Genomic DNA, 26,810 nt, shown 5'->3' with positions numbered 1-26,810 from the left:
TATTTTGTGTTAATGGAAAAGGATTTAAAAATTATGATATATTTAAACACGGTGCTACCAAATGTGCTTAAATATGCATTCAAACTGTATTCTTTTAATGAACTTTAATATTCTCAACTAGTATCAATGCTTTGTTATTATTAAGTATTGACTTCAATATTTCCCACCCCTCACCGCAACTCCTAGCACACACGCACTCGAAATGCTCTAAAATGGTATTTATTGAGCGCATGTGACTAACACCACAGCCACCTAAGCCCTGACTTGCCGGACACGAACGGACAATTAATTGGAATGATTTTAACAGCGTTTCTGTAAACAGTGCTTCCTGGCGGCTTGCCCCGCGTCTAGCGCTGCACAGTCAGGAGTTAACCACTCCTACGACACCGGCCGCCACACGGTGAGAAGCCCGGGAAAGACGCGCCACGCTCCCATGTGATAGTTTCACTTGTCTTTTTGGTTAGTTCTGCTACCCTAGTTCACGTCCCCGCGAGAGGAAACGTATTCCACCTCACATTAGACAGAAGAGCCTCGATTCACCGTGGAGCCTGACAGAAGGGCACTCCAGCGACTGAGCTGCTCGGACTTGGCACAGACAGGGTCCAGCCTACTCGCTGCCGGCGCGGCGTCTCAGCAACACCCCCTCCCCCGGAAGTTTGTGCGTCTCAGATGTAAGGTCTGGGAGTCACCTTGACCCTTCCCGGAGCGGTGGGGAAAGTTAGCCTGAGCCCGAGGGAGCGTGAGTGAAACCAAAGAGCACTTTCGCGAGTCAGCTACGCCGTCACGTTTTTCTGGTTTCAGGGTAGCTGAAGACCTAGAGAGTTTAAGGGCGACCAGAGCAGGTGGCAGGACTCCGCCCACCACCACGCTTCCCCTCCTTCAGCTCGCACGCTTCACTCCCTTCTTGGGGTCCCGCCTCTCGGGCGCGCGCGAAGAGTTGTCGCGCGGTGCATCCTGGGAATTGTAGTCCCAACGCAGGGAGTCGCCTCAGGAGAAACGACTCTGGCCTACACACCCCACAGTGCCTTGCGGCGCTGGCCGCTCCCGGATGTGTGCCTGGCGCCGGAAGAGAAGACGGCCCCCCTCTCTCGGCCCGGCCATCTTGTGGGAAGAGCTGAAGCAGGCGCTCTTGGCTCGGCGCGGCCCGCTGCAATCCGTGGAGGAACGCGCCGCCGAGCCACCATCATGCCTGGGCACTTACAGGAAGGCTTCGGCTGCGTGGTCACCAACCGATTCGACCAGTTATTTGACGACGAATCGGACCCCTTCGAGGTGCTGAAGGCAGCGGAGAACAAGAAAAAAGAAGCCGGCGGGGGCGGCGTTGGGGGCCCCGGGGCCAAGAGCGCAGCTCAGGCCGCGGCCCAGACCAACTCCAACGCGGCAGGCAAACAGCTGCGCAAGGAGTCCCAGAAAGACCGCAAGAACCCGCTGCCCCCCAGCGTTGGCGTGGTTGACAAGAAAGAGGAGACGCAGCCGCCCGTGGCGCTTAAGAAAGAAGGTAAAGCAGGGGCAGAATGTGGGGGAGACTGGGATGGAGGGAAGGAGCGAGAGGGCTGCCGGCTGCCACTTGTTTCTGGAGCTCCGAGGGTCCGCGGGAGACTTTGCCGCCTATTTCCTCACGTTTCTTCACGCGACAAAAGCCAGGTCCTGCGAAGGTGCCAGGAGCGTGGTAGCCCCAAGTTCAAGCCACCGCCGGCGAGGCTCTCGGAGCCACCCCCTTCCCGCCTTAGGTTGTGAGCAGAGGAGCGTGGTCGGAGATGAGCTGCTCCTCGAGCGCGCTCGGGGTCCTGGGAGGCTGTTGCCTTCCCGCCGGATTCCTTGGCGGGTGAGCGCATGGACTGAGGTGCGGGGAAGCCGGCCGCTCACCGACGCTTGCCGTAGTTACGGAGGGGCTCGGGGTCCATCGCTGCTTACTGCGCAGAGCTGCTCCTTTGAGGTGCTGTTGTTTCAGGCTCCTGTCCTGCCATCTTGTCCCACGACGGCGCGGAGTATCCCCGCCGAAAAGCAGGGGGTCGTTCCAGGCCATCGGACGTGTGGAGTCAGCCGCAGGTTGGGGTGCCGCGTGTGCTTTATTGTTTCTCCTCTACCTCTCAACTGTTAGGACTTTCTCAGAACTTGCTGGGGTGAGTTGAGCTGTTGGGAGATGGAGGAGTTTGACCACACTCGACTAAGCAGAAGCGGGAATTATGAATGAAGACTGGTGATCGCAGGACGTCCCGAGGAAAGTCCTCGAGTCACAATCCTCTCTCTCGACTCCCCAAATTGAGTCTTTCACATGGTGGAGTCTGGGCCTCGTGGGTAAAGTGAGTGCAGAGGCTGTCACAGCGTTAGTCGCAGCAGAGCTCTTTAGAGTCTGCAGCTTTTTTTTTCCCCCTCCACATGTGCGTGAAGCATGGTCAGAGTTTCACTGGCGGTTAATAGTTGCTTCCAGGGCGCTGTGAGCTTCACAGGATTGTCTTGATTTTTGCATTCTCATTACCAGTTTGTTACGGATGAAAAAGAGCAAGTAGTTCGAAGATAAGAACGTGCATGATCAATAGCAAGCAGGTGTCCGACCTAAGGTGTGAATCCTTAAAGCTGTATTTATATGTTGCAAGTTGAAATTACCCCTTCCTGCCACGTGCTTCTCTGAAAGGAGTTCTCATTAGCTTTTGTTGACTTCTGTGACATTCAACTAATTTTGAAAATCAAAACAATTTCCTCGTGGTGGGATTTGTTTTAGGAGGTTTATTGGGTTTTTTTGTGTGTGTGTGTTTTTTTTTTTTGAGGACTTTTATGAGGCTTAGAATGAAGAACATCGGTCCTAGGTGGTGAATGAAAGAAAATAATTCTTGTGGTAAAATTATAGGTTGAGGAGAAACACAGTTGGAGTATTAGAAAGCATGTACATCACTTAGGCCAAGTATCTCTTCAGCCAATTAAGCTTTATGGCAATCTAACACACCTAAATAAATCATTTAATTCGTATGTTAAGTAACGCTGAGTTGTGTAATTATTTAAACTATGCTTAAGCTTAAGAAAGTAAACAAAAAAGTTGAGTCTGACGAATAATGTGTACCAGGTAGATGTATTCACTCATTTTGAATGTTCAAAACATGAAGCATGTTTAAATGCCTGAGTTATTTTGATCATGAAGCCCATCTAAGAAATAAGCTCTTACCTGAAAAGTATTTTAAGTGACAAATGTGGGGAATGATTTCATGAAGTTAGAACTAAGACTTAAGTTCACCATTCAATAAGTCTTTCCATGGGAAAACTATTCCATATTAGCAATCAACATTTTCCTTAGGTCAGTATTTCAGAGCACTCTTATTAAGTTGCATAAAATACAAGCATGTAAATACAGGAAAAGTGTTGAATGGACAATACCCGTTTTGAGATTCTACTGTCCTATTTACTGGGAATATATCTGTAAACAAAATCCCTGCAGATAGTAGGAAGGTTAACCTGATTGTGTTCTGTGGTTTTGACAACACATTGTGACATAATGCTTGACATACTTTAGACAGATATTTAATGTTTATGTTTTATGAATTAATTTTGTAGCTTCTCTTGCCCATTTGAAGAACTTGAGAATTGATAGCAGAATGTCATTGAGAGTGTAGACCAGGGATTTTCTAAAACAGAATGGATGCCTGAAACTAGTGCAGTTAATGAGCTTGCAGGTTATACATAAGTATATCAAAAGAAGCTTGCATTTTTAAATGTCAGTCTTTTTCATTAGGTGAGTTTAATCTAAGTTTCTAAGATTCTGTAAGCTTAATATTGATATTGGGTGGGGACGCCAACTATTGTTCACTTGGGTGTGTGTGGCTTGGATATTATTGCAAGGACTGGCTCCTTAACTCCACCCCAGTACACTTTATTACTGATGACATTTATTTAAATACCTTGGTGTAAGGTCTAACATTTGTAGTCTGTCTTGTATTTGCAGGGAATGAACTTCAAAATTCTATTGAAGAGACTGATAGTTACTGTTTGGCTCCAGTTACAGGCAGTTGAACAATTGGGTGTGTCCTGATGGTGTTCTACTTTCTTAGAACCAAAGTGAAGCAGCTTAAAATCTTGTAAAACCAATTCCTCAGCTGCTTTATGACTTTGTCAGAAATTGGGAATTAGAGCATACCAACAATCTTAAAGTCATTAATTTAATCATCCATCTATTGATCCTTAAGGGCACCAATAATTTAAATTGGTTGCCTTTGTGGGGTTTCAAACATTACAGGAAAAGCAATAAAGGGGGAAATTAGTAAATGCTTCAGCTATCACTTAGTGTCACAAGTTTCTTATTTCTTACATACTGCTTAAAAAGGGGTCTTATGTGTGTGGATTTGGTTTTTAAAGATTATTTGACAATAAAGATAGTTGTTAGGGCAAATTTTTTAGAGGACTGTCTCCATGCATAATAAGTAACTGTTTCCTAACTTGGAAGTACTTAGAGATGTGGGAGTGTGTACAAACATATATACACTTACGTGCTATAAATTTTTAAACTGTTTAATAGGGGAAGATGGCCCTTTTTGTGTGCCTGCAGTTAAGGAGACTAAAAGATGACACTTTCTGGTTAAATGGCTGTTTTAAACTGAGGTGATGTTCTCTAATAATCCTAAATGCCATATTTTCCTTTCAGATTTGTGATTCCATAGAATTATGAGTCTTAATTGCTTTTTTGTTTTTTCAGATTAGATAGGATAACAAAGTGTGGCCCTCACTTTTGTGAGGGGCCATATCTAGTGAGTGTGTTGATTTGCTTGGTTATTATGAATGGCTGCTGGTATTTTCTTTGGTATTTTAAAAGCCAAAAGTATCACTTGCCTAACATTTTTTAAATTTAAAACTTTTTATTAAGAGACTGATATCTTGAAAAGTGACGGGAATAATGGTTGCCCAAATGATTTCCAAGTCAGTTACAGAAAATGCTTATGACGGGGAGAATAACTTGGCAAACTAAATAGAAGTTTAAAACAAGTTTATTGTCTGTATTTTATTTATTTATGTATTTGGTCTGTGGTATGGATTGGAAGGTTTATTGTCTTTAAATGGCAGTTTCCCTAAGGTACTTTGTTACACATTAGAGTTGCCCAGTGTTTACTTTTTTCCAACAGGAAATGGTAGTGGATTGGAAGAGAAGCAGCTTTTGACAGTCCAGGCCTAAACTTTTTGTATTGCAAAAATAGTTTGCTTATGCAGGTTATCTATCCTTTTAGGAATAAGACGAGTTGGAAGAAGACCTGATCAACAACTTCAGGGTGAAGGGAAAATAATTGATAGAAGACCAGAAAGGCGACCACCTCGTGAACGAAGATTCGAAAAGCCAATTGAAGAAAAGGGTGAAGGAGGCGAATTTTCAGTTGATCGGTAAGTTGTTTTTTTTTTGTTTTTGAGCCAGGGTCTTGGTCTAACTCCTAGGCTTGGAGTGCAGTGATGCAAGCGTAGCTCACTACAGTCTCTGCTTCCTGGGCTCAAGCAATCCTCTCATCTCAACCTCCTCCTGAGTAGCTCGGACTACAAGATCACACCACCACACTCTGCTAATTTTTTTGTAGAGCTGAGGTCTCACTATCTATATTGCATGGATGGGTCTTGAGCTCCTCTGCTCAAGCTATCCTCCTGCAATATTGGGATTACAGGCGTGAACCAAAAAAGTCTTCATATTTTGTTACTTTATAGAGTCACCGCTTAATGTTAAGCTATAAATTGGGAATAATTACCAGGTAGCAGTCTGGCTAATTGTTTCTATTAGTTTTTGACAGAAACATCTGTATGTGTGCATTGTTATGTTTTAGACCTTTGGGTGATGGTTCAAACTTAGGTCTCTTGTAATGAAAGCACTTTATTGAATTGATAACCACTTTTTTTTTCTTGCTGTCTCCCGATACAGAGTTAGAAGGAAAATACTGTTGGTTTATTAAATGTGTTTAATTTTTAAGTGTATTGGTAAATAGTGATGGACTGGATTATATGTGTAATGAATAACAGTGGAAAAGTATATGCATTGGTAGTAATGTTTTAGAGTGCTAAAATAGTTTTCTTGTTCTGGGAGGCTTTCTTGTTCTGGCTTCCTTTATGTTTAGAAATAGACTATTTTGAATTTTCTGAAGCATGTGTATTTATTGGTTTTTGAGCTGGTAAACATGTTCTGTATTTTTGGGTTTTTGGATGGATTTTCCTCATTCTGGAAACCGTGGAAGTATAATTTGTTTATATTATAGACCGATTATTGACCGACCTATTCGAGGTCGTGGTGGTCTTGGAAGAGGTCGAGGGGGCCGTGGACGTGGAATGGGCCGAGGAGATGGATTTGATTCTCGTGGCAAACGTGAATTTGATAGGCATAGTGGAAGTGATAGATCGTAAGTCTTACTGGTTTTTAGTTTATTTTAATATTTTAATCTAATAAACAAACTTTGAATTTCTAGAACTAAAGAGTATTATGTTAACTCAGTTTTGTTAGTTCTTTTTCACATTACAGTGGCCTGAAGCACGAGGACAAACGTGGAGGTAGCGGATCTCACAACTGGGGAACTGTCAAAGACGAATTAACGTTGGTATTCTGATTTTTAAAAAAATTCTGTACCTAACTAGGGGTTAATCCATACCTCTGTCAAATTTTACTTGTCTCTGAGATAATGAATGCTCTCCTCTGAGAGCTACTGTAAGATAATGTCCTATGGGATGAATTTGGGTTGTAGTGTATTGAATGACTGGTTTTTCTATACTTCAATATATTTGTTACTCATTTTTCCCCCATATATATTTGTAGCTTTTCCTGAAACCCCACAATAAGGTTATTTGGGTATTCTGATTATCTTAGTGTCCTTAATAGTTCCTATTCTAGTTTTTGACTTTGTTGTCATTACAAAATTTGTTAAACGAGTGAAGCTTGGTTTTATAATTAGCTGCCTTGTTCTGTTACTTTTTAAGTATGAAGTATATGAACTAAATAGTTTATATTATTTCCTTTTCAAGGTCTTCTGGGGAGTATATTTAGTAGGAAAGGAGTTAGAGAATGTGAGGGCTTACGGTATTTTTGTATGAAGAACTCTTCAGCTACATGTAAATGGACCTAGATGCCTTTCTTTTTCTTTCTTTCCTTAGAGAGTCTCCCAAATACATTCAGAAACAAATATCTTATAATTACAGTGACTTGGATCAATCAAATGTGACTGAGGAAACACCTGAAGGTGAAGAACATCATCCAGTGGCAGACACTGAAAATAAGTAAGTGGTTTTGCGTGTAATAGTAATGACCCAGAATTGAAAGCACTGGATTTTGACCAATGAGATAACCCATAGATTTAATGCTGTTGCTTGATGGCTTTTTGTTTTTGACAAGGGAGACGTATTGTATCCTCATCCCTCAAAGAGCATTTAAAAGAATGCTTTTTTTTTTTTTTCTTTTTTTGGTAAGAGACAGGGTCTCACTATATTGCCTAGGCAGGTCTGGAATTCCTGGGCTCAAGCGTTCCTCCTGCCTTGGCCTTCCAAAGTGCTGGGATTACAGGCATGAGCCGCTGCACCCAGCCCTTAAAAGAGTGCTTTAGGTGTATATATTTGACTCTAATGCTTTGAAAAATAGAATATTTTAATGTGGTTATTTCTGTTTGATTAGTCATTTTACCATTGTCATACAACCGTACAAATTTTACTTTGAGATAGTTAAAAGTAGAAAATGTGGCCATTTTAAGATTAGTTCTGTCTTGAAGTTACTTCCAACGTAGAATTTGGAACATAGCATTACTGGCCTGTTTTTAAATGTGTGAAGAGAGCAAAGATCAGAGTATGTTATTCACGAGCATTTTTTTCTTTTTTGAGACCAGGTCTCATTCTGTTGCCCAGGCTGGAATGCAGTGGAGTGATCTTGGCTCACTGTACCCTCCGCTTCCTGGGCTCAAACAATCCTTCCACCTCAGCCACCTGAGTAGCTGGGACTACAGGTGCCTGCCACCAGGCCTGGCTAATTTTTGTATTTTTAGTAGAGGAGAGTTTCACCATTTTGCCCAGGCAGGTCTTCAACTCGTGAGTTCAGGCAAGCCACCCACCTTGGCCTGCCAAAGTGCTGGGATTACAGGCGTGAGCCACCTTGTCCAACCCTTCACTAACTTTTTTTTTTAAATGCCTGGCTAATATTCTATATTTTTTAGTAGAGAGGGGTTTCAGTGTCTTGGCCAACTGGACAGGCTGGTCTTGAACTCTTGACCTCAGGTGATCTGCCCTCCTTGGCCTCCCAGAGTGCTGGGATTACAGGAGTGAGCCACCACGTCTGGCCCTTCACTAGCTTTTAAAATTACGTGTTTTTGTTTTGTTTTGTTTTTTCTTTTTCGAGACAGTCTCGCTCTGTCACCCAGGCTGAAGTGCAGTGGCGTTATCTCGGCTCACTGCAACCTCTGCCTCCTGGGTTCAAGCGATTCTTCTACTTCAGTCTTCCGAGTAACTGGGATTACAGGCGTGCATCACCACACCTGGCTAATTTTTTATATTTCTAGTAGAGACGGTTTCACCATAATGGCCAGGCTGGTCTCGAATTCCTGATCAGAGTGCTGGGATTATGGGCGCGCGCCACATGCCTGGCCTAAAATTATGTTTATTTTGTCAGTTATTTGTTATTGTGGTTTAAAGTCTTGGATTACAGGTTGTTTAGGACAGTGATTCCTAACCAGAAGCGTATTCAAGTTAGTTTGGGGTTGGGAGGGGCAGATGCTTTCTAAACTTGCTCTTTTTTTTTTTTTTTTTTTTTTTTTGAGACGGAGTTTCACTTGTTGCCCAGGCTGGAGTGCAATGGCGTGATCTCGGCTCACTGCATCCTCTGCCTCCTGGGTTCAAGTGATTCTCCTGCCTCAGCTCCTGAGTAGCTGGGATTACAGGCATGTGCCACTATGCCCGGCTAATTTTGTATTTTTAGTAGAGATGGGATTTCTCCATGTTGGTCAGGCTGATCTCCAACTCCCGATCTCAGGTGATCCGCACACCTCAGCATCCCAAAGTGCTGGGATTACAGGCGTGAGTCACTGTGCCTGGCCTTGAATTTTTTCTTTTCTTCAGGAAGAATTGCTCTTATGGTGAAACACTGTTAATGTTGGGAGTATCATATTCCATGGATTTGTTGGGATAAGGAAAAATGATATACTATTGGAGGAGTAGATAAAAGTACCTAGTATTGGGTGATGTTTTGAACTTGGTAGTAAAAATTTATGCAAAACTATAATGGAGTCATACTTTTGCCTGATAAACAATGAAATTGTGATTGGTGCCTTAACAAATGAACCCTATGCAACAGTTTCTCACAGTGGTCAACATTTTTGTTTGTTTCTTTGAGACACAGTCTCCTGTCTCCCATGCTAGAGTGCAGTGGTGCGATTTTGGCTATTCTGAGGTTCAGGCGATTCCCCTGCCTCAGTCTCCCGATTACCTGGGACAATAGGTATGCTCCAGCATGCCCGGCTAATTTTTGTATTTTCAGTAGAGACACGGTTACACCATGTTGGCCAGGCTGGTCTTGAACTCCTGGCCTCAAGTGATGCTCCTGCCTTGGCCTCCCAAAATGCTGGGATTACAGGTGTGAGCCACGGCGTCCAACCACAACTGTTTAATAGAGCCCATGTTGAATCACTCAGAGTGATCTGCAAATACTATAACTTTACCAGAAGGTACTAATGTGCTGATAGCATATCGGTAGCAAATCCTTAGCTGAGTACCCAGGAATGAAATTGAAGGTGTTTGGTTTAAAGAAAATAATTATCCATCACATTAGAACTGTCTCTAATCTTACTCCAGAGTAGGGAAGAATCTGGGCATAGCATATGGAAGTATAAATTTAAGAAACACAACATTGGCTGACTGATTAACTAGCTTATATATAGCTTCCAGAGCTTCTGTTTGGTTTTTATTTAATCTTTGCAGTAATTCCTGAAAGGTGGGTGTCATGCCTCCATGATATGATAAAAGGTATGCTAAGTTACATTCCTGGCTGTGTTATAACATGGGTAACCAGGACTTTTTTTATATTCTTGGATTTCTCATCTGTAAAATGACTGGGTGGACTCAGTACCCAATTCAGTGTAAACTTGCTGTAGAGTTGTTTTTTGTTTTTTGCAGCATAGATATAACTGGAGGAAGTTTTAAGATAGGATTTGTCAAATGGTAAAGGGCAGCATCCAGGGAGATATTTGAGCTCTAAAGCTAACTGAATCACCTGCTATCTTTGGAAAGAAGGGCTTCCCAAATAGCAAATGACTTGTTTGATGACAATTGCAAATTGAGATTATACTAAAATAATGGATCCTTAGGCCAGTGCTTTGTTTCTGTAAAAAGAGGGTGCTGGATCGATTCTACAGCTATAGACTGGAGAATTCATATCGAGGAAATAAATGGTCGAAAGTGTTAAATAAATGGAAACCAGTGTGCTCTGTGGATAGTCTGTGATGAAGCAGTGAATCCTACTCTCTATATAGGTTGGCTCGAAATTGGAGGAGTATATGGACTTTTAGGGATCTAGGAAACATGGCCATTGTTTCCATTTGCTATAAGCAAGCTAGCTGCCTGTAAATAAAGTATAGGAGGGGAACAGTTCCCTGAGGTTCCCAAAATTTGAACTCCTGGTTGGGCACACAGAGCATCCTCTTGGCCAAGAGGATTTCACTCTCAAAAGCATTGGTGAATTAATGATTTTGGGAATTCAGGAAACTAAAATGCAGCTCTAAAGTAAGATAGGCTGGAGGATTCTCACCTGGCAATGCAGTTTTTTGAGACGGAGTCTCATCAGGTCTCCCCAGGGCTGGAGTGCAGTGGCCATCCGGCTTACTGTGGCCTTCTGTCTTTACGTACGTATTCTCCTCACTTCTCAGCCTCCTCCTAAGTAGCTGGGATTATATGCTTCTGCTAGTTTTTGTATTTTAGTAGAGATGGGTTTGCAAGAATGCCAGGATAGTCTCTGATCTCCTGACTTTGTGGATCTCACCATTTCTGGCCTCCCAAAGTGCTGCTGGGATTACAGGCTTGAGCCACGCCGCATGTAGTTTCTAGTCAAGGTACTGCTTGGTTTTATCTTTTGAGACGGAGTCCTCATTTCTGAGCCTGTGGGATGGAGGCAGTGGCGGTGGATCTTGGTCATGAGGCCTGCCTCCTGGTTCACGCCATTCTCCCGCCTCTTGAAAATTCTCCTGAGTGAGCTGGGACTAGGTGCCTGCCACTTCACGCCTCTTGGGCTTAATTTTGTATTTTGTAGAGATGGGGTCTCACTGTGTTAGCTAGGATGGTCCTGGGATCTCCTGATCTCATGATCTGCCCAGCCTTGGGCCTCCCAAAGTGCTGGGATTATAGGCATGGAGCCACTGGCCGTGCCCAGCCAGTAATTGCAGAAATGCATCTTTTAGTACTGGGTGTGCTCTGTCTCCCAGGCTGTATTACTGATAACACTTAAGAGTCTAAGTGAGGATGAATCTGAGTATCCCTTACTTGTATATAGTCAGCAAAACACTGGAATCTCTGGTCCTACCTGCTGCTTTAGCTACAATATATGGATACCCTCATCCTTGGATAATCTTTCTCTAAAAGATTACAAGGTTCACTTTCTTAATTAAAATCATAAATTTGAAATACTTTGATGTAAATTATATCAGCTCTCTACCAGGTATAAAACTTGAAAACCTTTTCACAGGGAGAATGAAGTTGAAGAGGTAAAAGAGGAGGGTCCAAAAGAGATGACTTTGGATGAGTGGAAGGCTATTCAAAATAAGGACCGGGCAAAAGTAGAATTTAATATCCGAAAACCAAATGAAGGTGCTGATGGGCAGTGGAAGAAGGGATTTGTTCTTCATAAATCAAAGAGTGAAGAGGTAAAATTAAGTTTTGTCGTGTTTGAAAATGTTCAGATGTGACTTGAATTGTATTTATAATTTTTGTTTTAAAATTTCACATGGGTGATTTGTCTATTAAAAAAGCTTTACATAGGATCATTTGGGGCAGATAATTTGCTTTATAAGGAAAATAAACTGTATTACATATTCTAAGAAAGTCCTTCGATCAGTTCATAATTATGTTTTATGTGGTAGAGATGCTTTTTCCTAAAAAGCTGTTAGTGGTGTATTGTGTAATTATTAGTGTTCAGAAATATGATAGTTCTTTTCAAAGTTGTGATTGTGTTTTTGAAATCTTGCCAAACTGGAAATCATTAAAGGACTTTGGTATTATGGTGTTAGGTTGAAATCTTGACATTTTCATATAACCTAAAATGTAAGTGACTTCATTTGGAATTCAGCTTTTGAAACTGTCTGCCTATATCATATGTAATGGCCAGGACACTCAGTAAATGGTAATATGCATCTTGTCTAACGAATGATGGCTTTAAAAACCAAAGAATATGTGGGTTTTACTTAAGAAACATGGAAACTAGTGAAAATACAGTTGACTTGTTGAACAATGTGAGGTTGCTAGGGGCACTGACCCTGCAGATCAGTGCACATGTAACCTTTGACTCTGCCAAAACTTAACTACTAATAACCTGTTGACTGAAAGTCTTATTGATAACCAGTTAACGCATTTTGTATGTTGCATATTATATACTGTATTTTTATAGTAAAGTAAGTTAAAATGTTGAGAAAATATATTTACTGTTCATTAAGTGGAACTGGATCGTCACAAAGGTCTTTATTTTGGATAGGAAGAAGAGGGGTTGGGCTTGTTTCAAGGCTGACAGAGGCAGAATGTTCAAACCCAAGTTGTTCAAGGGTCAGCTGTATTGGAAAAAGTCACATTGATGGCTTTTGAATTGGTAGCTTCCGTTTAAGCTTTGGGGTGTGTTCTTAGAGGAATATTTCAGTGCTGCTCCCTGTTAGGGCTTGTATGAGTTTTTAAAGCCAAACTATATTATTTCTTCTCCTAAATTTTTTTTCTCTATCAGCTTCCTTTAACCTTTTGACATTTGTGTTTGATTTATTCATATCATAAATTGGGCTGTGCCAGAAATCCAGACTGCAAGTTTTATCATCCTAAGGTAAAGTTAAATTAAAATATTGTGAGGGCAAACCCATTTAATAAGGTATTAGTTATTTTTATTTTTTTTGAGACACAGTCTGACTCTTTCGCCCAGGCTGGAATGCAGTGGTACTGTCTCTGCTCACCACAACCTCCCGCCTCTCGAATTCAAACAATTCTTGTGTCTCAACCTCCCCAGTAACTGGGATTATGGACATTCGCCACCACGCCCGGGTAATGTTTGTATTTTTAGTAGAGATGAGGTTTCACCATGCTGGCCAGGCTCGTTTCAAACTCCTGGCCTCAAGTGATCCACCTGTCTCAGCCTCCCAAAGTGCTGGGATTATAGGCGTGTGCCACCATGCCCAGCCGATACGCTTAATTTTTTAAACTGCAAAATGGCTATAAGACAAACTTGGAAACATTGTAAAATAAAATGGAGGTTAAAAAGATTTAAAGTTTTTTTTAGGTTTAGAGATGATTTTTAACATTTACTCCATATGAATAGTAAATGAGGAAATTATCTTTTTTTAAGTCCTGTAGAAAAAAAACTGCATTAGAACACTTGGTTTTGGCCAGGCTCAGTGACTCACACCTGTAATCCCAGCACTTTGGGAGACTGAGGTGGGCGGATCACCTGAGGTCGGGATTTCAAGACCAGTCTGACCAACGTGGAGAAACCCCATCTCTACTAAAGATACAAAATTAGCCAGGTGTGGTGGCGCATGCCTGTAATCCCAGCTACTCAGGAGGCTGAGGCAAGAGAATCACTTGAACACAGGAGGCGGAGGTTGCAGTGAGCTGAGGTTACACCACTGCACTCCAGCCTGGGCAACAGAGCAAGACTCTTTCTCAAAAAATTTTTTTTAAAAAGCTCTTTAACTTGTACATATCTTCATTCTCATGACAAATGTGAGGTAGTTAAGAGGAAGGAAGAAACTTTACAAATGGAGAACTGTGTTACCATGTTATTGACAGAGCTCAGAGTTTCTGTTTTCTGCTGCTCATTCTCTGAGCTCTCTAGAAAGAAGGAGGCTGGGCACAGTGGCTTACACCTGTAATCCCAGCACTTTGGGAGGCTGAGGCGAGCAGATATTTGAGTTGAAAGTTTGAGACCAGCCTGGGCAGCATGGCAAAACCCTGTTTCTACAAAAACTATAAAAATTATCTGGATGTGGTTGCATGCACCTGTGGCCTCAGCTACCTAGGAGGCTGAGGCAGGAGAGGATCGCTTGAGCCCAGGAAGCAGAGGTTGGGGTGAGCCAAGATTGCATCACTGCATTCCAGTCTAGTTGACAGAGCAAGACTGTCTCAAAAGAAAATAAAAGGTTCCCCTCAACCCCCTGCCCCAAATTTATCCCAGTACAGTTTCTTTGTATCTGCAGGGGATTCGTTCCAGGACCCAGACATACTGAAATTTTCAGATGCTCAAGTCCATTATATAAAATGGCATGGTATCTGCATATAGCCTAAACACATTTTCCCAAATACTTTATTTTTTATTGTTTCTATTTTTTAAATTAAAAAATAGAACAATTTACAGTTTTGCTTGTCATCCTTGTGGGGATCATGCTAATAATCTTTGCATCATTCCACTTTTAGTATGTGTGCTGCCAAAGTGAGCACTCCCCCATACACTTTATTTTGAGACAAGGTCTTGGTCTGTCATGTAGGCTGGAATGCAGTAGCATGGTCACAGCTTACTGCAGCCTCAACCTCCATGTGCTCAAGCGATCCTTCTAGCTCAGCCTCCTGAGTAGCTGGAACTACATGCCTGTGCCAGCTCCTGGACTCAGGCAGCCCTCCTTCCTATGCCTTCCAGAGTGTGGGATTACAAGTTTCAGCCACTGCCCTTGGCCTTACTTTTTATTGTTATATGGTTGGTTGGTTTTATTTTTTTCTGAATATTTTTGATAGGTGGTTTGCAATTAATTGAAAGCATTGGTTTGAAAGAGCAAACATTTAAAAATCACACAATTAGTATATATAATTCATCTTAATTTGCTGGTGTTTTTGGGAATTTGTTTTTATGTTTCTAGGCTCCTTTAAAATTCGTATTAGAGCCTTCTATTGCCTTACATTGTGTTAGTGTGGGTACAAAGGATTGACCTTTAATGCTAGTATGAGTTGATGTAAGGGATGAAAACACAAAAATTTATTTGTACTTTAAAGGCTAGTTATTAACAGTTGTAATATTTTAAGTTGAATCTAATGGAATTGTAATAGTACAAGTTCTAATGAAAGAAGAAAATGTTCTGTATTCCTTTAGAAAAGAGGATTTCTTACACGTATTTAGAAAAAGAAAGCTGTACTTTAAAGTCCCATAGGCACAGTTTTCAACTGGAAGATTAAAACCCATCCCAAGCATGGAAGAAGACATCAGGCATGGAGCAGTGTAGAACTGTCTGGCTTTTTGCTTTTTTCCTCCCAGACTGGGTCATGTATCTTAAACACAAATAGAAAGGATCTGGATTTCACAAACATGACTTCATTTTTAAGAAGTTTCTAGCTGGGCATGGTGGCTCATGCCGGTAGTCCCAGCACTTTGGAGGGCCAACACCAGCGGATCACTTGAGCCCAGGAGTTTGAGACCAGCCTGAGCAACACTGCGAAAACCTGTCTATAAAAAAATACAAAAAAATTAGCCAGACATCGTGGCATGTGCCTGTAGTCCCAGCTACTTGGGAGGCTGAGGTGGGAGGATCACTTGAGCCTGGGAGGTGGAGGTTGCAATGAACCCAGATTGCGCCACTGCACTCCAGCTTGGTGACAGAGTGAGACCCTGTCTCAAAAAAAAAAAAAAAAAAAGATTCCTGTGACACATTTAAGCTGTGGATTTATTTGTGCATAGCTTTACAAGATTCCCCTTATGTAAAGTGTGTAGTGTTTCACTTGAATTTGTAGCTCTCCATATTTGTGTGGAAAAACATAATGGTTGTATATTAACAGAAGATGCTTCTGAAAAGTTTGTATGGAATAAGGTCATTACCCTAGTTATAGTTGAAAGAGTGTAGAACAGAGGTTTTCTTTTTAACTTGCGTGTTCTTTTTAACTTCAATGATAGTAGTAGCCTTATATGTCACCTCTCCAGAGGTCTTCATCAAGGATTCACATTGGAGTCCTGATCTGAAGGGCATATTTAAAATGTACTTGTCCAGATTTCACTGCTAAAGATTATGATTCAGTAGGTCTGGGATGGGCCATAATCATTTGGGTTGATTGTGATAGCATATATGTCTTTAGTTGAGGACCGCTGATATTACCTGCAATTTTGAGATAGAGAAAAGTGAAGGAAATTATTCCTCCAAGATCACTATAGCTGAGCCCTAGCTTGTTACCTGTGGAGACATTGAGACATTTGTTCACAGAAAGTACAGTTTGGATTTTTGGTCTTTTTAGAAGAAAGCTCATTATTTAGAAATTTTGCGACGTTACTTTTCTACTAATAACCCAGTCATCTTCACTTATGTTTTTAGGCTCATGCTGAAGATTCGGTTATGGACCATCATTTCCGGAAGCCAGCAAATGATATAACGTCTCAGCTGGAGATCAATTTTGGAGACCTTGGCCGCCCAGGACGTGGTGGCAGGGGAGGACGAGGTGGACGTGGGCGTGGTGGGCGCCCAAACCGTGGCAGCAGGACCGACAAGGTAATTTAAGACTTTGTTTTCCTTTTATGTAATTTAAGGACCTCTTAGAAGTCACTGGCTGGGTCCTTCTGGGAACATAAGAAATAGAAGTAGTAGCAGTGTCTTTAAGAAACCACGTGTTGGCCGGGCGCGGTGGCTCAAGCCTGTAATCCCAGCACTTTGGGAGGCCGAGACGGGCGGATCACGAGGTCAGGAGATTGAGACCATCCTGGCTAACACGGTGAAACCCCGTCTCTACTGAAAAATACAAAAAACTAGCCGGGCGAGGTGGCGAGCGCCTGTAGTCCCAGCTACTCGGGAGGCTGAGGCAGGAGAATGGCGTAAACCCAGGAGGCGGAGCTTGCAGTGAGCTGAGATCTGGCCACTGCATTCCAGCCTGGGCGACAGCACGAGACTCCGTCTCAAAAAAAAAAGAAACCATGTGTTAGGTTATATTTTTGTTTAAAGCACTTAAATGTCTTTTTTTATAGTGCTGTAAGTAGTGTTAAGTTACCACCTTTTGAATTCTTACTAGGTGCTGGTCATGGTGCTGGGCTAGGCATTTTATGTACTTAATGTCATTTAATTCTTGTTAACTATGATGACATTCTCATTTTCCAGACAAGAAAATCTGGTGTAGTGAATCGGGTTAACTCTTGACCTTTGCTAAGGCTTACCTGAAAAGCAATCTGTTCACTTTGATAATTCCTAACTGCTTTTTAAGTCTCCGCTTAATAACCATTGTGTTCCTTGTATAATTCCTCTTGCGACACTCATGATTGTTGATGCTTTTTTCTTTTACTAGACTCTTCTGAGAGAGCTGGGATTCATTTTTGTCTTACTTTCTATAATCCCTCCGATGCCTTGAACAGTATATGGCACAAAACAAGTTCTTAGAGAAATATTTTGATGAATCCCAAGTAATTGATAGATATGAACTCAGATCTGATGCTTGGAAACAATCATAATGTCCTCCTAAATTCTCAACATCTTACAAATTTGGGGACCCACCTGCTTGATTGAGTCTATTTTTGATTATTATAAGGGTAACTTATCACTGCCAGTGTAATGATACTTTGTTCTTCCAAGACCAGTCTTTTTTTTTTAAAGTGGTTGTGTTTATGGGCTTTTCCCATACTTTTTTTTTTTAGTTCTGTTATTTATACTTTAGGCTATAAAGAGCAATTTGGACTCCTTTTTTTGGACTTTTTGAGATGGAGTCGCTCTGTCGCCCAGGCTGGATTGCAGTGGCAGAATCTCCAGCTCACTGCAAGCTCAGCGCTCCGGGTTCACGCCATTCTCTTGCTCAGCCTCCCGAGGTAGCTGGAACTACAGGCGCCCGCCACCTGCGGCTAGTTTATTTTTTAGTAGAGGCAGGGTTTCACCATGTTATGGGATGGTCCTGATCTCCTGACACCATTGATCAGCCCGTCTCAGCCTCCCAGATGCTGGGATTACAGGCTTGAGCCACCACGCCTGGCCCTGTTTTTGGACTTCTAACCTTGTTGATTATTGCTACTTAAATATTCGTTTCTTAGCATGCTTTCACATTGATGCCATTCTTATTTAGCAAGTGGAAAAAGTATAAGAATTCTGAACAACAATGCAAATTCACATACATAATTGCTTGTGAATCTATTCGTATGGTTTACTGGAAAAAATAAAACAACTGGGCTGGGCACATTGGCTCATGCCTGTAATCCCAGTACTTTGGGAGGCCTGGGTGAACAGATCACCTGAGGTTGGGAATTTGAGACCAGCCTGGCCAACATTGTGAAACCCTGTCTCATTAGCCGGGTATGGTGGCACAGCCCTGTAACCCAGCTACTTGGGAGGCTGAGGCACAAGAATCCCTTGAACCCAGGAGGTGGAGGTTGCAGTGAACTGAGATCATGCTACTGCACTCCAGCTTGGGCAACAGAATGTAAGACTGTCTCCAAAAAAAAAAGAGAAAAAGAAAACAACCCATACTATTACTCTGGAATGAAAGTAGTTCTTGATAGAAATTTAGGACAGGGCTCATTGCAAATATATGTAGTTTTTTTCTGATCCATAATTTTGTCTTGATACATTTTACCTAGAGTTTTAACAGTAGGTTTTTTTGTGGGTTTTTTTGTTGTTGTTGTTTTTGTTTTTGTTTTTTTGTTTTGTTTTGTTTTGAGATGGGAGTCTCACTCTGTTGCCCAGGCTGGAGTGCAGTGGCCGGATCTCAGCTCACTGCAACCCTCGCCTCCCAGATTCAAGCTATTCTCCTGCCTCAGCCTCCCGAGTAGCTGGGATCACAGGTGCCTGCCACCACGCCCAGCTAATATTTTGTATTTTTAGTAGAGACAGCATTTCACCATGTTGGCCAAGCTGGTCTCAAACTCCTGACCTCAGGTCATCCACCCGCCTTGGCCTCCCAAAGTACAAGGATTACAGGTTTGAGCCACTGTGCCTGGCCAACAGTAAAATTTTTTTAGAGTTCTATCTTAATGTAGACACTAGCTAACAATGTAATTTTGAAGAATAGAGAACTGTGGTTAATTTTGGTTTTTCTTTTTCAGTCAAGTGCTTCTGCTCCTGATGTGGATGACCCAGAGGCATTCCCAGCTCTGGCTTAACTGGATGCCATAAGACAACCCTGGTTCCTTTGTGAACCCTTCTGTTCAAAGCTTTTGCATGCTTAAGGATTCCAAACGACTAAGAAATTTAAAAAAAAAAAAAAAGACTGTCATTCATACCATTCACACCTAAAGACTGAATTTTATCTGTTTTAAAAATGAACTTCTCTCGCTACACAGAAGTAACAAATATGGTAGTCAGTTTTGTATTTAGAAATGTATTGGTAGCAGGGATGTTTTCATAATTTTCAGAGATTATGCATTCTTCATGAATACTTTTGTATTGCTGCTTGCAAATATGCATTTCCAAACTTGAAATATAGGTGTGAACAGTGTGTACCAGTTTAAAGCTTTCACTTCATTTGTGTTTTTTAATTAAGGATTTAGAAGTTCCCCCAATTACAAACTGGTTTTAAATATTGGACATATTGGTTTTAATACCTGCTTTGCATATTCACACATGGTCAACTGGGACATGTTAAACTTTGATTTGTCAAATTTTATGCTGTGTGGAATACTAACTATATGTATTTTAACTTAGTTTTAATATTTTCATTTTTGGGGAAAAATCTTTTTTCACTTCTCATGATAGCTGTTATATATATATGCTAAATCTTTATATACAGAAATATCAGTACTTGAACAAATTCAAAGCACATTGGTTTATTAACCCTTGCTCCTTGCATGGTTCATTAGGTTCAGATTATAACTGATTTACATTTTCAACTATATTTACTTTTTAAATGTGTGACTTTCCCATTTTAAAATCTAAACTAGACATCTTAATTGGTGAAAGTTGTTTAAGCTACTTATTGTTGGTAGACACATCCTGTCAAGTGAAGTAGTTTTATAGGTATGGGTTTTTTCTCCCCCTCCACCAGGGTGGGTGGAATAAGTTGATTTGGCCAATGTGTAATATTTAAACTGTTCTGTAAAATAAGTGTCTGGCCATTTGGTATGATTTCTGTGTGTGAAAGGTCACAAAATCAAAATGGTGCATCCATGATCAGCAACCATTTAACCCTTCCTTGTTCTGAAACAAAAACCAAAGGGCACTGGTTGGTAGGGTGAGGTGGGGAGTATTTTAATTTTTGGAATTTGGGAAGCAGACCAGCTTTACTTTATAAGGCTGGAACAGCAGCACTATCCATGAAATATAAACCAAAAATCTTTACTATTTCCTAGATTGCTATTATTTGGTCCTAAGTTGAGTATTCCACAGAAAGTGGTAATTATCTTTTCTCTCTTCCTCCATTAGAAAATTAGGTTAATAATGGATTCCTATAATGGGAGCATCACTACTTATTAAAACACACATAGAATGATGAATAAAGTTTTCTAGGATTGTCTTTTATTCTGCCACATTTATTGATAAACTGAAGGAATTTTTTAAAAAGTTTTAAGAATCATTTGTCACGTCATTTTTAGAAATGTTCTACCTGTATATGGTAATGTCCAATTTTAAAAGTATTGGACATCTTCAGTCTTAAACAGTTATATTTAGCTGATTGGTTCTCACATATACTTCTAAAAGAGAAATTTTATGTTATAAGAGTTACTTATTTGGATTAGATTTATTAATCTCAGTTACCTACTATTCTGACATTTTAGGAAGGAGGTAATTGTTTTTAATGATGGATAAACTTGTGCTGGTGTTTTGGATCTTATGATGCTGAGCATGTTCTGCACTGGTGCTATTGTCTAATATAATTTTATATTTACAAACATACGTGCTACCCTGAGATTAATTTAGTCCATATGAACTGTTGACCCCTTTTGAGACGGCAACATACGCACTCATAAATCAGTGTGTTTAGACTTTTCAAGTATCTAACTCATTTCCAAACATGTACCATGTTTATAAATCTTGATTTCTAGCAACATGCTATAGAAAACACCTGCTATTCAAAACACAACTTCTACTCAGTGTCATCCATTGCTGTCGTGAGAGACGACATAGCAATATCTGGTATGTTGCAAGCTTTCAAGATAGCCTGAACTTAAAAAGTTGGTCCATTAGTTGTATCTGATGGATATAAATTTGCCTCCTAGTTCACTTTGTGTCAAGAGCTAAAACTGTGAACCTAACTTTCTCTTACTGGTGGGTAATAACTGAAAATAAAGATTTATTTTCATGCTCACTTCTTAAAAGTCATAAAAACAATCAAATAGGATCATGTTTATTGTCATGTGTTTCCTGGTTTCTGACCTGTGTGCACACCCCTTTGTGCTTACAATTTTTAAATTGAATTTCATACGGGGTTTTTATTTGCTAAAAACCAGGCTGTTGAATCACATTTGGGAAGGGTACTTATCTTAATGACTAGTGACTTAATTGGGAAAGTTGAATTCTTGTAAGATACAAAATCCAAGGACTTCTTGGATTTAATCTAATTGTTACTTCTTAGCAGATCACTTTTTTGATAATGAAAGTTAAGCATACTGAATGCTACTTTTTATTGATAAACTGGCTATAATAGTCTAGGGGAAAAATTCCTAAACAGATACAGATTCCTAAAGTAATAGTGGCAGTTGATGTTTCAGTGAACTTCTATCTTGATGCGTTTAAATGGAAGTAATACCAGAGCTGACATTTTTAAGGCATTTTTACAGCTTGAGATGAAATGATTTATTAGCTGTTTTGAGACCTGTGGAGTTATGCAAGAATTTTAAAAAGTGACACCATATACATCTAGTCAGTTCCTTTACTCTTATTTTTTGGATGGAAGTAGGACACTTCATTTCCAGGATTGTTAATATATTTGGGGCTTGTTTTTGGTGTGGGTTTAAAAGGAAGATACTAAGTATTCATTCTAATTTTGTTATTTTTCTAGTTGCCAGAGATGGTTGCACTGAAATAGAAAAATAGGGGGTTGCATACAAAGCCTCAGTGTGTATTGGATTTTGAAAATACTAGATTGGTGCAATTACTTTTGTACCAACCTAACATGTCTAGGAAAGTACCATCATATGGAAGGAAACGGCAGGTATTAGAAGGTTCAAAGGAATGAGAAATAGGAAGTTGATAGAACCTAATCGATGTTGACTTTCAAGGTAAGATTGTTCAGGTATGTTAGTGGACATCTAGTCCAATGGTATAGCAAATTCCAGAGGTCTCAGGTGCATGTAATTCTACTTTCTTAAGAAAGTAAACACTTAGAAAATAGATTATAACCCAGATGTTTGGATTACACTGAGATAAATATGTAAAATTTTAGCAAGTCTGAACATGTACAAGCCAGATCTTCAGGTTGACTAAGAAAAGCCCAGAAAGTTCATTATTTACTGTGCTTTCTATGGCATAACTGGTGACAAGGCAGTAAAATGATACGTATTTGAACTGGATCATAGTAATTAAATGATTGATCAATGTCATTTGCAAGATAATTGTCAGGTTGAGATTAATAGTAAGTGGCAGCTTCCCAGAAATTTGGGTTGTTATTTGGCCCAAGCTGTGCCCTGGGATTACCACTTAATCTTGCTTGACTTTTAAGTTCAAATTTGGGGGTTATGTGAAGTGATTGAAATAAATCAGGCTGAGGAAGTCGGTAATTTCAAGAATATAGAGAAAGCATGGTTGTAATCTAAACATGAGAAGCTTAAGTTTAGGAAATGGTTAGACTATAACTTGCTAAAACCATGAAGATTTTGGTCACAGATGAAAATAATGAACATTGGAAATGAATGCCATTTAAATCAAATGCTATATGTAAGCCAGGGGTCAGCAAAGTTCAGCCTGTGACCTGTTTGGTTTGGTTTGGTGCATTCCTGGGTTAAAAATGGTTTTTTAGGCTTGTATAGGATTAAAAAAAAAAAAAAAACCCACAAAAAAATGTAGGCAGCCCAGCATAAGATACCACCCTTCACAGAAGTGTTTGCTGACCCCAGAACTGTCACTTTCAGGTTACTAGAGTTTGTTTTTTTGAAATAGTCTGGCTCTGTCACCCAGGCTGGGGTGCAGTGGCATGATCTCAGGTCACTGCAGCCTCCACCTCCTGGGTTCAAGCAATTCTGCTTCAGCCTCCCAAGTAGCTGGGATAACAGGTGTGCACCACCACACCCAAGAATCACTTGAACCCAGAAGGTAGAGGTTGCATTGATCCAAGATTGTAGCACTGCACTCCAGCCTGGGTGATACGCTGTGTCTCAAAAATAGAAGTTTAGTTCTAGGTTCAAATTAAGTGGTCTACCTGACAGGAAGCTGTGAAATTAGAAGTAATTTTAAAGCATACTTTACATCTCTAGTCAAAGTAAGGGCAAGATAAAACTTGTTAGTAAAACATGTTATTTTCTGAATATGTAGCCAGCAACATAAAATATATTCTGAAAGCTGTTAAGGGGTGTATAATGTGTTACAGAAATACCATGATTATAGTTTAGTATTTCACATTTAGTGACATTTTCAGATCCCTTTGTGTAAGTCCTTTGTGTTGTGCAAAGAGATTTTTCCATGAGATGAGAATTATGAACATTTTATATAGGTAAACTCCATAGGTTGGACTGGGGCAGAACTTAATGGCTCCTGGAAAGTGGCCCCCCCCCCCTTTTTTTTTTAAGAGGTTAGAATGCCCATTTGGACAGAATTTAGCTTTTGTGCTATTGATTACTTCTGTACTAAACTGGTAGCCAGTTGTTCACTTCTAAATGGAAGGGAAAAAATTACCCACACAAGTTAGAAAATGATTTGCCAAATTATTTTTTTGAGTTAGTATGTATGTACTGTTTTAAATCAGTAATGTTTGTTCCTTTTGCTGCCCATTTGGGAGTATGTGGCAATTCCTAGTGCTCTTGTATGACATTACTCTTCCTGAGACTTGTATATGCAAGAAAGTATATATATAAAAGATAAATGGTGGTAACTTATCTGAGTTCTGATTCATTATGGACTTTTAGAAATCTAGATAATTGGTTCATACTAGGTGCTCAATTACTCTGACCTTGTGTGGCTTTATTCCTTAAATAGTTGCTTTAGGTGTTACTGGGTAGATGCATGGAAATTGAAGGGCTAATATTAAGGATTTTAATAATGCGTTACTGAGTAGGGAAAATGGGAAGTAGCTTATCTTTGGACAGTTGTATTGCTTTGCACTAATCACCTTGTTTGCAGTTGTAGCTGATTCAGTTCTAGATTTTAGGACCAAAAAGATCCCTAATTTAAAGAAACAGTTTTCATATACCTAGAATGAAGATTCTGTTTAAAGTGGTCTTGGTTAACTTGGTTCTTGACATTTTCCTAGAATTTTTTTTGGATTGGGACTAAAATGTTCTATTAGCCAATGAATAACGTCCAAGTAAATTTTTGTTTTATTTTGGGAACTTTGCATATTGAATTCTTTGTGTTACACGTAACCCACAAAGAAATGTTGCGTCATATGGCAGCTGCACTCTGAGAGTACTAAGGTAAGCACGTGTTTAGACATTGTCAGAGTGCTCTGACTGCTGGGGTTCTTTTGGAAATAAATGGGCTGAAAATGTGTGGATTTTGTATTTTTCCCATTACATGACAACATGTTTAGGCCTTCATGATTGGTGAGCTAAACACATCTTTATTTAGAGATAAGACAATTGATTTGTGTACTTACCCTGAAAATTCAGAATTTTGTGTTTGTTTTTGAGACGAATCTCACTGTGTTGCCCAGGCTGGAGTGCAGTGGCGCTATCTCGGCTCACTGCATCCTCCGCCTCCCGGGTTCAAGCCATTCTCCTGACTCAGCCTTCTGAGTAGCTAGGATTACAGGCGCCCGCCACCACGCCCAGCTAATTTTTTGTATTTTTAGTAGAGACGGGGTTTCACTATGTTGGCCAGGCTGGTCTCGAACTCCTGACCTCAGGTGATCCACCTGCCTCGACCTCCCAAAGTGCTGGGATTACAGGCATGAGCCACCGAGCCTGGCTGTTTTGTTTTTTGAGACAGGGTCTCGCTCTGTTGCCCAGGCTAGAGTGCAGTGGCATGATCTTGGCTCATTGCAACCTCTGCCTCCTGGGTTCAAGCAGTTCTCATCTTTCAGCCTCCCAAGTAGCTGGGACTAAAGGCGTGCACTACCATGCCCAGATAATTTTTGTATTTTTGGTAAAGCGGGGGTTTCAGCATGTTAGCCAGGCTGCTCTGGAATTCCTGGCTTTAGGTGATCCACCCATTTCAACCTCCCAAAGTGCTGGGATTATAGGCATTAGCCACCAAACCTGATCAATATTCAGAATTTCTAATGAAACTTCCACTTTTTTAATAAAAAGAACTTTTCATTAACAACTACAGATAATTTGGTTTTAATTTGATTTTGTGTTCTAAGCTTTGTAGTATATTTCTTGCATATTTGCCAAGCCTTTACTTAGGTGCTAAAGCCTAAATCAGGATCTTCTGAAAAATGTATGGGAAGCCTGGATTGGATAAAGCTTTTCTTAAGGCAGATGTTCATTGGTCACTATTCACAGGCAAATCAATACATGTGGCAGGGATATTGTGTGTGCTTCAGACCTCTGTATTTTGTTCATAACAGTATACGTTGAAGATGGAGCGGCACTTAGTCACAGTATATCAACAAAATTCAGTAGATTTTGTTGATACACAATCCAGTATTAACAATTGGACTGACCTCTCTAGCATTCCAGTCAAATGCTAGAGCTGGAAGTCATGTTGAATTAAGAAATACTTTGTATGCTGAGTACTTCTAAGTGAAAATACAAACAACAGGAGAGGTTCTCTTCAGGAGGAAATTGACAGTTTATTAAGAGAAAACTTTCAATAAATCGTTCATTGAAGAATTTAACCAGCACTTCTCAGTTACGGGAGAGCATGGATGTTTCCTTTTTTCAAAGTCATCAATCTCTTGCTACTTAGGGTTATTAAACCTTAAAAATAACTGCAGATTTTTAGATGAAAAATTTTGACTTGAAGATTGCAGCTGTAGCTGATGAAATGACTTACTGATTATCCTTGCAAATTATTTTAATCTCACAAGCAGGTTAAAAGTGGGTGTAATTCTTTTTAAGCCATCTCTACAGCTACTCTGAAAGCTACTCTGCCAAAGACAGATTAGAGGCTGTAAATTAAAGAGACTGAAGTGTTTACAGGAAGGCAAAGGAATCCAGTCAATTTAAGTATGAGAGTTGGAAAAAAAAAAAAACTTCGGAAACAAGTGTTGTAAAAAGAAGGAAATGCTCTGTGTTAATAATTTTCATCCAATTTTGTAAGTGTTTTTACAGTTTTTCTAACTAGTGAAAATGCCCTGAGGGTGAGTGGGTGTTCTGCCGTTACTTGAAGTGTTTCTTTGGGTCTTATTACCTATAGGTGGTAAAACACCTGAAATTGGAAGGTATCTTGAACCTCACCTGTCATAGTCTTGCATAGGCACTGCCAAAGTCTCTTGATGGAAGAATTCCTTAAAGTTGTGGAACTTGAAAAGAGGCCTGAATTGACCTAAAGGGACCCTTTGGCAGCATATGATAGGTTTGTATCTTAGTGAGGTGATGGAAGTCTCAGAGGAGCCAACTTTAGAATAGTTTTGACACTTGTAAAGAAGTGACCACTAGCAAAGTATGGAGCCAATTACCACAGAATGAAGGAAAGGCACTTACTTGTGTTTCAACAGCTCAGCAACAAAATTGA

At 40.4% G+C, this 26,810-nt stretch overlaps 1 protein-coding gene and 1 non-coding gene across 5 annotated transcripts; one reads left to right on the top strand and one right to left on the bottom strand.

Moving 5' to 3' along the window:
* Positions 1 to 722: 722 nt before the first annotated feature.
* Positions 723 to 24,063, top strand: SERBP1 (SERPINE1 mRNA binding protein 1). Of its 4 annotated transcripts, none has more exons than XM_003892030.5 (8): positions 723 to 1,498; positions 5,208 to 5,358; positions 6,213 to 6,353; positions 6,473 to 6,544; positions 7,144 to 7,221; positions 11,657 to 11,834; positions 16,449 to 16,622; positions 19,148 to 24,063. In XM_003892030.5, exons 1-8 carry the CDS (start codon positions 1,186 to 1,188, stop codon positions 19,202 to 19,204), a joined length of 1,164 nt encoding a protein of 387 aa, XP_003892079.1. In that variant the 5' UTR covers positions 723 to 1,185; the 3' UTR covers positions 19,205 to 24,063. The 4 variants fall into 4 exon arrangements, with proteins under 4 accessions (XP_003892079.1, XP_003892081.1, XP_003892078.1 ...); XM_003892032.5 differs by having other exon boundaries at positions 7,099 to 7,221; XM_003892029.5 differs by having other exon boundaries at positions 6,455 to 6,544.
* Positions 14,494 to 14,598, bottom strand: LOC116272051. The gene has a single exon (XR_004180782.1). It is a non-coding gene; the product is annotated as a U6 spliceosomal RNA (small nuclear RNA).
* Positions 24,064 to 26,810: the final 2,747 nt, after the last annotated feature.

This window comes from Papio anubis, chromosome 1 (genome assembly GCF_008728515.1).
Source record: "Papio anubis isolate 15944 chromosome 1, Panubis1.0, whole genome shotgun sequence".
Taxonomy (NCBI): domain Eukaryota; kingdom Metazoa; phylum Chordata; class Mammalia; order Primates; family Cercopithecidae; genus Papio; species Papio anubis.
The sequence above is the reverse complement of the archived record's forward strand: the minus strand, read 5'-3'. Positions and strand labels throughout refer to the sequence as shown.

Bases quoted from the DNA above. Each gene is read 5' to 3' on its own strand.
- SERBP1 (XM_003892031.5), top strand. From the start codon at position 1,186: ATGCCTGGGCACTTACAGGAAGGCTTCGGCTGCGTGGTCACCAACCGA. The intron at 6,354-6,454 runs GTAAGTCTTACT...CAGTTTTGTTAG, and splicing joins CATAGTGGAAGTGATAGATC to TTCTTTTTCACATTACAGTG. The intron at 11,835-16,448 runs GTAAAATTAAGT...TTATGTTTTTAG, and splicing joins ATAAATCAAAGAGTGAAGAG to GCTCATGCTGAAGATTCGGT.